The following is a 17011-nucleotide window of genomic DNA, read 5'->3' as shown; positions in this document are numbered from 1 at the left end:
AGCCGTCAGGCTCGCTTCGCTCGCCATATCCGTTAGCCCGACGTTTTAGTCTGGACCCCCGACTGGATTGTTCAACATATGATAAAAATGCTCAAATGAAAAATGCAGGCGAGCGAAGCGAGCCTGCTTATCTCATTCCTGGACGATCCAGTCGGGGGTCCAGGGGGCGGAGCCCCCTTGCTAGACGGATATGGCGAGCGAAGCGAGCCTGACGGCTAGTAAGAGTATAAATAGAACAGTATCAACAAACATTATGATTATAAACTTTATCATTCAATTTAATGATAAACTGAGTATTATCGTAATTAAATAACGAAATAACATTTCATCTCCGTATCGTTCAAGAATTCTTCAGCCCTATTTTTTCCAAAGAAAATTCATGAGGTAGCAATATTGTTATATAATACTAACTACTGAATGAGCAAGTGAATATTATATTCCACATAAATGAAGAAATAATTCGAGTTCTTTTAGTGTTGTTTGGAGGTGATGTTTTGGTTGATATTCATATCGGATCGAAACGACTTTATATTTTGTCAATATTCATTTGATTTTTTTTAGTTACTAAGTCTCTCTTACTACAGTGTTCATGACCATATTTGGAATAGCTGGGCTTGTCTCGTCTCGGCCAATACAGTCGAGCTCCACCTTCATTGGTCAACAGCTGATGACCAATCGTAGAGCTTTTCCCTTACTGTACATACTGCTGCTCAATCTTTTCTTGAATATTCACTAATTATCAAAAACTCATATCCGCAAAGTAGATTAAATTTACGAATTACTGTATTTGTTTCTGGTAATCCATAATATATAATATAGGATTATATTCCATGATATGGAATATTATTTAATATTATTTTATATTCCTTATGCATGGAACATTTTGATCAGTGAATATAATTCTTTCTCGACAAGGAACAGTTTTCAGTTAAGCCTGTTGGTTCATCTTCAACCTTGCATATGGCTTGTGTATCATGAAATGTATAATTAATTAAATAAATATTCTATCAACCCTATCATTGATATAATATTATTCGTCTGATATAGTATTTCAACAACGCTACTTGAATGTTCAATTTTAGAGAATAACTAGTACTCTTGTAATATTTTTGAATTCAACACGACTATAGTGAGGTCGATACCTACAATCTTGCAGTGAAGAAAGATAGGAGAACAGGTTCATTATTATTATTTATAATATAACTAGCAGGTGACCCGTGCTCCGCAAGGGTCTAATTAGAAACTTGACAAACTGAAAACTTGACCTACTGAAATCTTGAAGAATTTGAAATAGGCCTTTTACCATCCTCGGTAAATTAAGAATCTATGTATGCAGAATTTCAAGTTAATCAGTCCAGTAGTTGAGACGTGATTTTTTTTTCTATTGGTCAATACTATAGCCATCTAGTCTAAAGACTAATGAGCTAATTTTTTCTATCCTAAATTACTACTTGAAAAATTGAACAGTGAATTTCTCATTAGGAACTCTTACTGCTATTGTTTAATTAATATGTACACTTATTGACTGCACTATAGAAGCTAGGAGACGTGATGATGCGGCATTCGTGAATTTCCTATCTCATAAGTGTATATGCTTATTATTTCCTTTATTATATTATAGATTATTCATAATTGACCGAGTGAAGTGAGGTCTAAGATTCAAGTCGAAGGTTTGGCATTTCTCTTTATGTTTAAATGTTTATATGTTGCGCATTTACGGCGAAACGCGGTAATAGATTTTCATGAAATTTGAGAGGTATGTTCCTTTTCAAATTGCGCGTCAACGTATATACAAGGTTTTTTTGAAATTTTGCATCTCAAGGATAATATAAAAGGAAAAAGGAGCCTCCTTCATACGCCAATATTAGAGAAAAAGTCAGACTATAGAATTATTCATCATAAATCAGCTGTCGAGTGGATTATAAATTGCATGCCATAAAGCATGCAATTCAATATCACAATGTAACTTGGTAAAAAATCAGCAGCTGTGTAGACTATTAATTGCATGCCTCATTGAATGCAATTTTTATGCTCTATCAAATGAACTATTGATTGCGTGCAATTATGCTTGCAATTAATAACTAAAATAACATAGTATTGTGTCTCGAACTTTCTCTGCTTTGAACTCGGGCTGTCCTGTTGCCAGTATGTCTTGAAAGGAGATTAGCTTTTGATGTTAGCATTTTTGATACACCAACCCGAACAACCATTAGCCGTTTTCACACCAAAATCTCGCCGACACGACATACAGACAGGATTTACTCTGATGGACATTATAAGAGGAGGCTGCGGTTTATAACTGTGCGAGGTCTACTGTTCACAGAACTACAAGTATAATAAGGGAAAGAATCGGCTAAAACACGTACTGGATAGGAAATTCACGAACGACGCATCATCACGTCTGAACTACTGGACTGATTAAATTGAAATTTTGCATATAGTTTCTCAATTTACCAAGGATAGCTATAGGCCTATTTTAAACTATTTTCGAGATCCACTTGGAGTTTGCTTTCACAAAATCGATAGCCAACTTGTACGCACTCTTATCTTCAGTTTCTAACGGATAAACCATGTTCAACAAACGACCAGCGATTAAATCCGAGGTTAGGAAACCTTCGAGGTGTCCCGCATGATAGGCCTGAACCTCACTGTCGGACTCTACGTTTGTCTCAACCTCCAGATAGCCGAAACCGGTTTGGTTAACCTGATTGGTGAAATAACCTCTCGATATCCACTTGACACCTTTGGGTACCTCACCCTTTATGACCTGAACTACATTGTGTTTCTTTCCTATGTGCTTCAAACGTGTGTAGTACAATTCTACATCTGAGTTTTTAGTCTCATCTGCTGCGTAGATAGTGACGAAACACAGTGAAAGTAACAGAACAAAACTTGCAAAAAGCTGCATCTTGTTGGTGACTATGCTTCTGTTAGTAACTAGTTACTATAGTAGTTAGTATCTACTAACGTTTCTGTTAGTAACTAGGCTTGTAAACTAACTCAAGAAAGACTAAACTCAACTTATTCCAATTCTAAACCTGTCCTAACTCACTCCTAACTAGCGTGTCCTAACTCAAATCTAACTCAGTCCCAACTAACCTGTCCAGCTCTCAATTACTCAGCCGGCAACTGAATTTAATAACAGACATGAACTGTAACGTTTTGAAAGCATAATAGGCCATTAAATCACACTAATTATTCGTCAAAATTTCCGGCTATCTCGGAAGAGATAAAACGTTGAATTGTTCGACTGTGTATATCTTGAATAGAGCGGTTATCAAGTCAATAAACAAAGCTAAGGTCGAAAAGGTTCAATAGTTTTTTTTCTCAGCTCATACAAACAGAGTAGCTTATTCTCTTGAAATTGGAGATAACTTATTATCTGTGACTAAATTGGATAGGAGTTTCAAGTTTTTGTTGAAAGTTTGAAGTAAAATTTCAAAAAGAATTGAAATTCATTGACAATATACTTATTGTAAGTTAGAGATATGGTCATTTATTCATGTTACATGGGTAAAACCCAACTCAATAGGGGTATTAAACGGTTTAAAGTTTCAAGTTAAATTTCAAATAGGATTGAAATTTATTGACAATAGATTTATTGTAAGTGACAAAAATAATATTATCACAAGGTCATCCATTTATGTTACTGGGGTAAATCCCAACTCAATAGCATGGAACGGTCGAATGAGTTGGGTTTTACCATAGAGAAAAGATAGCATAGGAAGATATCCCATGGTATGGGTCGTTTCAAATTTCAAACCGGTTTTTTGTTAACCCAGCCGATTACTGTAGACTACTGTCTATTATTACTGTTGTCTGTTGTAGCTGGGTGAGAGTGTAAGAACGACACAGTATGAGAGACTACCAGCGTCACATAGCTTCACGAAAAATAACTACTAGACTGTCAGTAAGCTTGAGTTAACAGTGTAAATTGGAACAAAAGTCAGATTGACTTTATAAAGTTGTGTGCAGACTTGAGCACCACGAACACGCGCGTTTCACTTTACTGATGCTTTATGCTTATTAATATCTGTATCTTACTGTTTCTGTAAGAGTACATAAATTATTGACCGAGCGAAGTGAAGTCTAAGATTCAAGTCGACGGTTTTCCATTTCTCTGTATGTTTATATGCTTATAAGTTTATCTTCTATATATATATATAAAAGCGAAATGGCACTCACTCACTCACTGACTGACTGACTGACTCACTCACTCGCAGAACTAAAAATCTACCGGACCAAAAACGTTCAAATTTGGTAGGTATGTTCAGTTGGCCCTTTAGAGGCGCACTAAGAAATCTTTTGGCAATATTTTAACTCTAAGGGTGGTTTTTAAGGGTTTAAAGTTCGTCTTTTAGCATGTATATTCTTCTTATTATCTCTAATTATATTTGAAAAGTGTCCATACCATATGTTAATATAGAACTATAATCTAGAGAGAGTACCTCTTCGAAACAGTTGTTAACTGGTAACTAAATTAATAATTTTGTCAGGTTGGCATTAAGTTGAGTTGACTTTGTTAGGTTGGCACCAAGTTAAAGATTGAAATGCATTTATCGCGGAAAAATTGATTGGGCGCTGCTACTTCAATCAGAGCTATTCCTGGGAATATTATATTACTAGCCGTCAGGCTCGCTTCGCTCGCCATATCCGTTTAGCCAGACGTTTAGTTTGGACCCCCGACTTGATCGTCCTAACATATGATAAAAATGCTCAAATGAAAAATGATCTCATTCTTGGACGATCCAGTCGGGGGTCCAGGGGGCGAAGCCCCTTGGCTAGACGGATATGGCGAGCAAAGCGAGCCTGACGGCTAGTGTGTTTATATTTTTGTTTATATTTATGTTTTTATGTTCCGCATTTACAGCGAAACGCAGCAATTATAGATTTTCATGGAATTTGACAGGTATATTTCTTTTTGAATTTCGCGTCGACGTATACACACGGTTTTTTTAAATTTTGCATTTAAAGGATAATACAAAAGGAAAAGGAGTCTCATTTGAACGCCAATATTACAGTAAAAATCATACTTTAGTATTATTCATCATAAATCAGCTTTCTAGTGGACTATAATACTACCCGTTCAAAAACATCGAACATCGACTATAATACTACCCGTTGAAAAACATAGAAAATCTTGAAAATGTATCTTTCCATCAACGTTATTAGACAGTCGTCTACTAACTTTGTCTATCCATAAACTGAGGCCATGATTCTAGTTTGGGGTTTAGAGTTATTTATAGAAAACATTATTTTAAATACATTTTTCTTTTTTAATCTGATGATTAAAATTGCAACAAATATTATTGAAAAGAAATTTATTTCTAAAATCATGAAAAGTGAGAAATTAAGTTCGTAGGAAATCAGCATTATGGTAGTTTATTTTGTTAGTTTCAACCTTAGACTAGTTATAGAATAGACACGGCCCATTGTATTTTCATACTGAAAGTCGATGAAGCCAACATCTACTGCCATATAACCATATCGTGACGTCAGCATCGGATAGAAAACAATGTAAAAAAACTCCACAGAAAAGTTTTCTATCCGATGCTGACGTCACGATATGGTGGTATGGCAGTAGATATTGGCTTCAGAGGCTAGACTTCCCAGCGTGTCTATTAACTGGTCTAAGGTTTCACCACACCGATTTCTCGGCAACACAGAATATTCTCTGATGGGTTGATTGGATTGGCGTATCGACGGCAGCCAGACCTCACATAACAGCGCTCACATTCACATTCCGGCACGACACGTCACGGTTCGATAGGACAGAAAGCTCTATGCTCATTTAGGATTTTTTCTAGACATTTTAAATTGATAAATTATTTATTAATTTTTGATAAAACATAACAACAGGTAGATTTAACTTACTGAGCGCGAGGTCTACTCTTCACATAACTACTAGTTTAATCAGATTTCAATTATGTTTTGTTGTTTTCAGGGTGCAATGGCAGGTCTAGTGGCCAGCCTGTTAGGAACGGCTTGGATAGTGAGTGGAGCACAGGCAGTCATAGCAGACGGACGTATGAAGTTTCCCGGCAAAATAAACATCCGTTGACGGGTGTCCTGCCAACGTTTCTATCAACCACGAGTAAGTTATCAACCAACATTCATTTATATTCATCAATAATTTGTTATTCTTCAGTAGCCTATTCACTCTTATTGATTAATTTATCAATCGCATACTACTAGTGACCCCCTGGTTTGGAGAACTCGCTCAAGAACTGTTGCTGTTATACAGAGTCTTTCTAAATGATGGACCCATTTTCAAAAATTGGTCTTTATTAGAGTAAAAATGCGAAATGGACAACCTCTATACCAATGGAAAGAGAAAGTTTCAAAGTTTTTTTTAATACCTTACAAGTGTTGGATGTGGCCTCCGGCTGCTGCACGATCTGCGGAACCGTATCACTGCTGCCGTGCACTCAATAACACCAGATACGCTTTCTCGCGTGTGGGACGAGTTTGGCTACCGCGTAGATGTTTGCCGTGCAGCAGCCAGAGGCCACATTGAACACTTGTAAGGTATTAAAAAAACTTTGAAACTTTCTCTTTCCATTGGTATAAAGGTTTTCCATCTTGCATTTTTACTTTAATGAATACCAATTTTTGAAAATGAGCCCATCATTTAGAAAAACCCTGTATTGTAATCTCTAAACCCCGCAACTGTTAATTATACAGAGTTAGTGAATATCATGGAAACATTTCTTTTACAAGAATAATTCGAAAGTTGGATCATTGGGGATTCGAAATGAAAAATTAATTTTCAAAAAAAATTGCTCTGTCGCTTTTGAAGGTGGTCATGATTTTGATACAGAGTTCCAAGAGAAAATTAATGGCGAAATCCGCACATTGATATCTCAACCCATATCAGTTTGTTGAGTATGTGGTTATAAACTAGTAGTTCTGTGAACAGTAGACCTCGCGCACTTATAAACCACAGCCTCCTCTTATACTGTCCATCAGAGTAAATCCTGTCTGTATGTCATGTCGGCGAGATATGGGTGTGAAAACGGCTAATGGCTGTTGGGGTTGGTATATCGAAAATTCAAACATCAAAAGCTAATCTCCTTCAAGACAATCATACTGGCAACAGGTCAACCCGAGTTCAAAGCAGAGAAAGGTCGAGAGACGATAGTATGTTTTTTTAGTTAATAATTGCATTCGTTATTGCATGCAATCAATAGTTCATTTAATAGTTTATAAAAATAGCATTCAATGAGGCATGCAATTAACAGTCCACACAATAGCTGATTTTTCAGCAAGTTACATTGAAATATTGAATTGCATGCGTCATGGCATGCAATTTATAATCCACTCGACAGCTGATTTATGATGAATAATTCTATAGTCTGATTTCCTCTCTAACATTGGCGTATGAAGGAGGCTCCTTCTCCTTTTATATTATCCTTAAAATTCAAAATTTCCAAAAACCTTGTATGTACGTGGACGCGCAATTTAAAAACATACCTGTCAAATTTCATGAAAATCTATTGCTGCGTTTCGCCGTAAATGCGCAACATATAAACATTTAAAAATATAAACACGAAGAGAAATGCAAAACCGTCGACTTGAATTTTAGATCTCACTTCGCTCGGTCAATTATGTTGTACCATATTGACCAGCTGAAATGACGTGTCAGCGCATGGAGGTCTGTCTGTGTGATATCTTCCAGATAGCCTCAGATGATATTATGAATGAATGAATAGAATAAACATGATAAGAACAATATGAGAACTTGTAGTACCCTTTATTATTTAAAATATTACAACGACTAGTTTCGATCATATCTTAGGTCATTTTCAACTTGAAAATGACCTAAGCTAAGGAAATCCACTTGATTTCAACTTGAAAATGACCTAAGATATTGTCGAAACTTGTCGTTGTAATATTTTTAATAATGAAGGGTACTACAAGTTTTCATATTGCTCTTATTAATTTGTAAAAAAGTTGCCCATTCAAGTGGAGTGATTTTATAATAAAAATGTTGTAATTGCATGCAATGAATATTCTTCAGCTGACTAAATGATAAATTACAACATTTCTTTTATTTTGCACTTTTAATGTTGTTTGTTATATCCTGAGAAATGGCGAAGGAGTGATTTAATTTTGTTGTCCAAGAAACTTTACTTGTGAGAAGTTTCGAAGAATATGTGTTCAAAATTTGAATCTGATCGATCAATTCTTTCTAAAGTTATTGTAAAACATACAAAAAGACGGACAACGACTTTGGCGAGTAAGCCAAAAGTGAGAACTCGCTAATACTCGTTCAATTAATTATTATGTTTTTTGTTGCAGCCTAGTGGAGACATACACAGGAGTGGGCACACCTGTATGGACAGATGGAACAGTCAGCATGTTGTACCAGGTCAGCTATATATATTCACTCCATACTGTATTTATAGATAACACTAGTAGCTCTGTGAACAGTAGACATCACGCAGTTTTCTCATCCACAAATATCTGATGTCACCTGTTCTAGTTGATTCAGTTGAATCACAATCCACATTTGAATCATAATTTACTCTTAAAAACTGTTATTTGTTTTTTCCGAGATCAAAAACTCAGTTATGTCAATAAACTCAGTTCACGTTTGAATTTGTATCCCATATGATAGTTTATCCAGTTCCGTGATAATCTTTCCATCTGATAAAAATATTACTCAACTATTTTAAAATTAATTTTTTTCAATTAAGAATATTATAATTTCTCCAGCATTATTAAGTTCATTTATTCATTTTTTATTTTATTTTCAATCACCTGTTAAATTTGTTTTTCAAATGTGAGAATATTGATACTGATGGGCACGCATCATAAAAACTATTGAAACCCTACCTTATAGAAATAGACACGGCCAGACATCTGTGTAATGCATGCACTGAATAACCCACTAGTCAGCTGATTGATTATGAATAGTCTATAGTCTGATTTATCCTATCTTCAAAGTAGATGATATATAAAGTGATATCAGAGTACGGAGGAATTCCTTTTCTTTTCATATTATCCTTAAAATGCAAAATTTAAAAAAAAAACCTTGTGTATACATCGACGCGCAATTGAAAAAAGGAATATTCCTGCCAAATCTTATCGAATTCTATCAACACGTTTGGCCGTAATCGCGTTACAGAAAGACAGACAAAAGCAAATCCGAGTTAAAACATTGCTATATTAAACATTTATTTTGCTATATTAAACATTTATTTTGCTATATTAAACATTTATTTTGCTATATTAAACATTTATTATATTATACATTTATTCATTTATTCATTTTTTATTTTATTTTCAATCACCTGTTAAATTTGTTTTTCAAATGTGAGAATATTGATACTGATGGGCCGTTTATGATAGGTCGTTCGGTCAATTAACGCCGTTCGGTCAATTAACGTTTTCATCCAACAAATGTTAACGGTTTGAAGTGGAACTTAATCAGAGTAAAATATGAATCACTTGGAGTATAATAGAATAGTTTAATGAATATCACTGTAAAATGTAGTAAAATAGAGATAGATTAACACAATTAGAATAATTTATGTCAAAATATATGTTAAAGGAGTTTTCCCCAATATGTTTAAACTAATTTTGATAATAATTGCTCAGATTTCCGGATGGAGGAAAAGTTTGGTGAATTGTAACAATAATTATTAATTAGTATAACAGCAACTCCAGTTAAAATAATATTGAATGGAAATGGTCACTGGGTAATTATGAATGAAAACTAAGTCTTCTCCTTCTTCTACTTCTTCTTCCTCTTCCTCATTACCTTCTCCGTCTCCTTCTAATTGATATTATCCTTCTCCTTCTCCATAAATTATTATTCTCCTCCTCCTACACCTCCTCCTCCTCCTCCTCCTACTCCTCCACCTACTCCACATCTTCCCTCTTCTTCTCGACCAACTCCTCCTTTCCCTCCTCATCCTCAACCTTTACCTACTCCTGCTCCTCATTCTTCTCTTCCTCATCCTCCTTCGTTGCAGTTTTCTTCTTCTTCTTCTTCTCCTTCTTTATCACCTTCTCCTTATCTTTCACCCTCCTCCTCTTTTCCAGCCCCTACTTCCTTCTCTTCTAATTTTCTCTCCCTGCTCCCTCTTCCTCTACCATCTCCTCCTCCTTCTCCATCTTCATCTTTTCTTCTCCTTCTTCGTCCTCCACCTTTATCTCCATTTTTCCTTCTCCTTCTTCGTCCTCGTCTCCTCACGGTGGTAGAACCCCACCGAAAATCCAGGTTCTTTTATATCCATAATCCCCATATTCTACATCCCTACCCCTCACCTAGCCTTAATATCCTCCCACTTGTACCTTTCAAATTTCCACTTCTCTCTAGATTCTACAGAATTGATACATTCATATCATCCATCATTTTCATTTTCAGCATGCATTTTTACAAATATTCTACTATGTACTATTATTGTTATTAATTATTTTTCGCCCCACTTGGATGTAATGAGCTGGTTTACGTGCGTCATATGGAGGCCGAAAGTGATTGTTTTCTGACCAGGCCGGTAAAATTTTTACGGCCCTAGGGCTGTAAAATAACCTTGAAGTCAGCTGATTCTGATTTGATGTGAACGTGTTTACAAAATAGTTTATGAAATGGAATCAGTTTATGCTTCTAGAATTGAATAAAGTTTTTGCAATAAGATAATATCATTTTATTTGGATGAATGAAATACAAATGAGATATTATAAACTATTCAAATTCAATTTTCAGAGTACAATAGAATCTAACCTCAAACCTCCTAGTACAGCGTTTATCACGGAACATGGTGGATAAACGGAATCATTTTATGCTTCTAGAATTCAATAGAGTATTCTGTAATAATATACTATCATTTTATTTGGATGAATAAAATACAGATAAGATATATATTATAAACTATTCAAATAATTCGATTTTCAGAGTAGGATAGAACTTCTAACCTAAACATCCGTTGACATTCAGATTGGCCAAATTTCAAGTGTGCTAAAACAGCTGATCAAAAACTTTTCATTATTTGTGTTTATCATTCAATAATTAAAACATTTATAATAATATCATCTTATTGTCATTTGGAAGAATAAAAAGTATAAACTCAACCTCTTACATAATTGAACATAATCTTTTAGGTTAGTCTATTTAGACAAATCAGAATAAAAAATAAAAATACTTGGACAATTTCTTGATATTCAGATTACCTCGGATTTGCTAGAGCTATGACCTTCCACTTTTGCTTTCGGAAGTGCTTATAATAGACATTATTCTCATATATATATATATATATATATATATATAATATATATATATATATTGTTTATTTTCCTGTGTGGCGAAAAATAACGTTCTCACCATGGCAAAAATGTTTTTCCGGCTCTCAATCTTTTCTAGTCCTCGGCCTACGGCCTCGGACTTGAAAACCGACTTCGAGCCAGAAAAGTCTCATTTTCGGCCCTAGGTGCGAAATATACTATTTCATCATAGAAGTGTTATTATTTTGTTTATTATTACCAGTGTTTGCCATAGGTCTTATCAAACCTGGCAATGTGAGATAAAAAATAAAATATAAAATAATCAATTTCTATTAATATAATAATAATATATAAATAAAAAATATCTCCTTTTTCTCCCACATCATATTCTCCTCCATTTACTTTTACTTAGTTTTTTCTTTTCAAATCATTCATTTTTCCATCTTTTTCTTCGCCTTCTTTTGAGAGTAAAATGTGATATGTTTGATTATTGTTGTCAGGTGAGCTACATCTACTATGCGTGTGTGGGTATGCTGCTAGGTCTGGCAGTTGGCATTCCCACGTCGCACCTGACCGGCGGTCAAAACCTGGCCACGCTGGACTGCGACCTGCTGGTGCCGCAACTAAGGGGGTGGATCCGACCACAGGGGGCAGGGGCGCCCGAAAAACGCGCCCCTCCTGGCGACTATGTGCTAGTGCCTGTTAACGGGGCAAGTGCAGACAATAAAGAGCTAACCAAAGAATTATAATCAATGAAAATGAACTTAGTCTTCTTCTTCACTTCCTTCACTCTCTCTCTTCCTATCTTTCCCATCCTCCTCTTCTTCTTCTTCTCCTTCTCCTTTCTTTTCGTTAAACACATGAATAAGGGAATCGGAATCTGAATCTGAATTTCCTTCTCCATTCCCTTCTTCATCACCTCCTTCTCTTTCTTCCTCCTCTCCTGCTCCTTTTCTTTTTCTCCTTCTTCTTCTTCTTCTTCTTCTTCTTCTTCTTCTTCTTCTTCTCCGTTCTTCTTCTTCTTCTTCTTCTTCTTCTTCTTCTTCTTCTTCTTCTTCTTCTTCTTCTTCTTCTTCTTCTTCTTATTCTTCTTCTACTCTTCTTTTCTTCTTCTTCTTCTTCTCTTTTTCTCTTCTTCTTCTTCTCTTCTTCTTCATCTTTCTTCTTCTCCCGTCTTCTTCTTCCGTCTTCTTCTTCATCTTCTTCTTCTTCTTCTTCTTCTTCTTCTTCTTCTTCTTCTTCTACTTCCTTTTCTTTTTCCTCTCGATGGTAAAGAAACAGAAAGAAAATACTAGCATACCATCCTCAATCTGAAGTACTGTGTTTAGAACGTAACGCCTGCCATACAATGTGTATGCAACCCGCATTACAGACATGCTAAAAAATATTTCTATTCTTTTTTTCTCTGTCTCTATTGTTTCTCTTACTCTCTCTTCTTTCTTTCTTTTCTTTCTCACTATCTCTGTCTCTCTTTTGTCTCACTCTTAGGATACATTATAAAAATTCTAATCCAATTCAATCAATGCTGAATCCCACTAGAAACAGTGTATATTCCTTACTAGTACTTCTGTGAACAGTAGACCTCGCGCCCTTATAAACCACAGCCTCCTCTAATACTGCTCATCAGAGTAAATTCTGTCCTGTCCTGTCGTGTCGGCGAGATATCGGTGTGAAAACGGCTAATGGCTGTTTGGGTTGTTGTATCTACAGTGCTAATAATTTGTTCCAAACTAGTATGCTACTATCATCAAGAGCTTACTGAGTTGAGACACTACCTCCGTAAACAAAGCCGTAGTGCTTTCGTGTGACGTCAGCACAGGTAGGGCTCCTACACCAATAAAAACACTAGCTGATATAGATCAGCTGAAATCAGCGAATTCTTATTGGTGTAGGAGCCCTACCTGTGCTAACGTCACACGAATGCACTAAGGTTTTGTTTACGGGGAAGTGGTTAAGAGCAGAGAAAAGTCGGGAGCAAATACTATGCCTCATTGCATGCAATTAATAATTCTCTCGACAGCTGAATTATGATTTGAAAGCAAAACAAATAATGTTAAAATAAGTTGTTTTTCAAAGTGGATTTCCATTAGTATTTTTCATTTTGTATTTTTGACAGGTACAATGTTTTGTGATAATATTATGTTGTGCGAAATAAATCAATTTTTGAATTGAATAATTCTATAGTCCGATTATAGTCTTTACGGTAATATTATGGCGTATGAAGGAGGCTCTTTTTCCTTTTATATTATCCTTAAAATCGCTCAAACTCTCAGGAATGTTAGTACTTGACGAGAGAAGCAATAATATGTCATCACATTGGCGAAATTCGCTCCTATTCTTGAGTTATAAGCATTTGAAGATGAGTGATTTTTCTGATCTGAGAATGGAGGAAAGATTTCATGTTTCAGTGAATAGTAACTCACTCTGTATTTTAGCAAAACGTCTCATATTATAGCACAAGACTTGTTAGGTCAAACTCTATCTATAGCCCGAATATCAATCAAATCTGGGAGATTTGCATTTTTTAAGAAATTCATGGATTTTTGCGAAAATGGTCAAAAATTAAAATGCAAAATTTCCAAAGACCTTGTGTATAAGTCGACGCGCAATTTAAAAAACAAAAACAACAATCTAAATTTATTGAAAATCTGTTGCCGCGTTTCGCCGTGAATGCGTAATATAGATAAACATACTGTAATAGTTATTTGTGCAACTAGTGCGCAAAGTGACAGTTTGCTGCACCGAAAGAAACGTTTACGCCCGAGCCGTAGGCGAGGGCGGAATGGCTTCTTGAGGGCAGCAGAGGAACTTTGCTCACGTATTTCACATTAAACTTTTCCTACAGTTACCATTGAATATGAGAAGTGGTTGATTATGGGTAAAATGATGGCTGATATCCATCAAATGTTTGTGTGTGTGATGCTGTTATTAATAACAACCTTAATTCATTTAAAAATAAATAATCCAATTGAAGTTGAAAATTCTCAGCCAAAGTTCTCATTTTTATTCATTCAAGAATCAGAAAAAATGCAGATAGAACAAAAAATTCGCATTTAAAATACACGCCAACAGCTGATTGGGATGGCTGAACCGACAAGCGCGCGACCTAGCGGGAAGAATCGTACCTAAGTTTGTTTCATCCAGCTACTGAAACAGGATTCAGAAATTTAGACTTTTCTTCAAATTACCGAGAAAAATGCTCAAATTAAACTGAAAAATATTTATAAAAATTACATAGACAACAGAGAATATTTATTGTAGTATTGTTATGTTTTTTTATTATTTTTATTTATATGAATATCGAACGGTAATCATTTAACCTCAAAATTCGAATTTTATAATGTATATTTGCTACTTTTCTCATTTCTTGCAGTTGAAAATAATTATCAATAGAAAAGAACTAGACTATTATCTATTATTAAATGATGAGAATTCGTAAATGATGATTTTTAATTATGATTTAGATGAACATTATTCTTGTTTTGGATTTCTAGATTGAGATTTTAACATAAATGTAGGGTAGCCATTGAAATGATTCTTATCTAAATCTAACCACAGTCATTTTTACCAACTTAATTTTTGTTTTCGTGCACTAATCCTCCATATAACCCACCAACTATTTTGTGTTGCCATGTTGCAAATCTGGAGTGCAGAAAAAATTTTTCCTGCACTAGAGCGGGAAAGTGAATATTTGGGTATTGTAATCAGTACAGGAACAGTAACTTTCCGAGGTAGCTGTAGGAAAATAAATTTGTAAAACCGTCGACTTTGATCTTAGACCTCACTTAGGTCTATAACATGAATGCTTCACACCAATTTAAAGTGAGAGAGAATGTGGGATTTCCACTGCAACTTCGTTATCATGGTACACGCATTCAACTGTTGAATAATATTGAAATTCTTTATTTAGTTGCCTAATTTTCCCTTTTCGAAAATATAAATTATAATATAATAATTATTATTAACTAATTTACTTCACTGAGTGCCGGCTGCACAAAAGCCGGTTAAATTTTAAACGTGATCAATTCCACGAGAACCAATCAAAGAAGCCGTCTTATCAGAAAGCCATTTTCTGATTGGTTCTTGTGGAATTGATCATAGTTAAAATTTAACCGGCTTTTATGCTACCGGGCCTGAGTAAACGAACTGAGTAAACGACCTTATTATCCACTGAATAATTTGATTTATAGTTGGTACTCCATCAAGGTTTTGTATCGATCAAGTATTTTGATTATAAATGGTTTTCTACTGATACAAATTAACACACTTCAAGTGCCGGTTGCACAAAAGCTATTTAAATTCTAATCATGATTTTCCACGAGAGCCAATCGGAGAATTCATTTTTTCAAAAACGCCTTCTCTGATTGGTTCTCCTGAAACTAATCAAGATTAAAATTTAATCGGCCTTTGTGCAACCAGGCTTAATTATCGTTTTACTTCTGCATCAACTTATTTTTCTCAACCTTCATTTTTTCTCTTCTCTCCAATTTTGATTTCAGTTCAACAAAAATTATATCAACTAAATATAATCTGAATGTGATTATATAATATATTGAGTTGAGTATTTGATTATTTTGATTAGTTGAGTTGATAATTTGAGATATTTATATGATTGAGTTGCACGAAATCCTATTTAATTTAAATCATGATTAAATGCCACGCGAACCAATCAGCGAAAGCTTGCGAAGAAGGCTTCTCTGATTGGTTCTCGTGGCATTTAATCATGATTTAAACTATAATAAATAATAATAATAAATTTTTATTTCCATCAATATACAAACAAGCAATCAAGCAATAATAAACATAAAATACTTCTCCTACTATAGTTTGACATTAATAATATGTGGAAATATTCAACCATGCAAGTGATAAAATCACGTCCGCATGATGGAGTACAGTTGAGAGCAATGCAGTTAGACAAGGAACAAGCAGAGACAGAGAAAGCTGGCAGATACAAATTCAACAAGGAAAATATATGAAAGATTAATCAAGTATTAATAATTATAATAATATATTATTCATCACGCAGGACGAAGAGAAACAAAAAAATATATATATTTCAAAAATGATATGGAATAAAAATTATCACTTAATAAAAATTATTAAATAAATACTCATCAACCAATATATTAATAAATATATAATATTAATATATCAACAAATATTTCATCAATTAAATACTATTAACCAAAAACTATTATAAAATATTATTTCATGGAATAAAAAACATTACCAGAGTTTAGGAATATAACGGAGAAGAATAATGAGCCAGTCAATAGGAAACAATGAATTCAACTCAAACACTTTTTTAAGAATTATTAAACAAACACTAAAACATTATTTAAAACCATTTTGAAGTGTGTAGAGAATATATTAATGAAAAATGAAGAAAATAACATTTTTAGCAAAATTGGAGCAATAGATCATACATCAGTGGAAATTAAATCATAGGGTTGTACATGGTTTCAAGATCCTCTCGGGTAATACTTAGTAGCCATTTCTTGATAATAGATTTAAGCGACTGTATTCTATCACGAGACCTGAAAACTATTTTGATATCATTGGGTAATTGATTGAAAAATTTAAGTGTAAGAAAAATAAATGACTTCCTAAAAAGAGTGCAGTTTGGCCTGACTCCTCGTAGGTTGTGATTTACCACTCCTCTTGTTAAATGGGGACCCTCAACCAAATCACAATAGTCCACTGTTACACCGTCATTTCCACTTATCAAGTAAAACATGGACAATACCTTGTGAACATACATATGTCTCAGCGGCAAAAT

General features: G+C 34.5%; 2 protein-coding genes across 4 annotated transcripts in view; one reads left to right on the top strand and one right to left on the bottom strand.

Annotated features, from left to right (window-relative positions):
* Positions 1-11979, top strand: part of LOC111055457 (sodium-coupled monocarboxylate transporter 2) — a 55368-nt gene extending 43389 nt beyond the window's left edge. For all 3 annotated transcript variants that reach the window (XM_039429834.1, XM_039429835.1, XM_039429836.1), the window contains exons 13-15: positions 5945-6094; positions 8302-8371; positions 11730-11979. In XM_039429834.1, coding sequence (XP_039285768.1) covers positions 5945-6061 — 117 coding nt within the window. In that variant the 3' untranslated portion in view covers positions 6062-6094; positions 8302-8371; positions 11730-11979. The remainder of the gene's footprint in view (positions 1-5944; positions 6095-8301; positions 8372-11729) is intronic.
* Positions 2471-3183, bottom strand: LOC120351714 (putative phospholipase B-like 2). The gene has a single exon (XM_039429839.1). It carries the CDS (start codon positions 2906-2908, stop codon positions 2477-2479), a length of 432 nt encoding a protein of 143 aa, XP_039285773.1. The 5' UTR covers positions 2909-3183; the 3' UTR covers positions 2471-2476.
* Positions 11980-17011: the final 5032 nt, after the last annotated feature.

This window comes from Nilaparvata lugens, chromosome 5, assembly GCF_014356525.2.
Source record: "Nilaparvata lugens isolate BPH chromosome 5, ASM1435652v1, whole genome shotgun sequence".
In the NCBI taxonomy this organism is placed as follows: Eukaryota; Metazoa; Arthropoda; class Insecta; order Hemiptera; family Delphacidae; genus Nilaparvata; species Nilaparvata lugens.
Note: the sequence above shows the minus strand (reverse complement) of the source record. Positions and strands in the feature narration are given on the sequence as shown.

Excerpts from the sequence above, each read along its gene's own strand:
- LOC120351714 (XM_039429839.1), bottom strand. The coding sequence starts at position 2,908 with ATGCAGCTTTTTGCAAGTTTTGTTCTGTTACTTTCACTGTGTTTCGTC.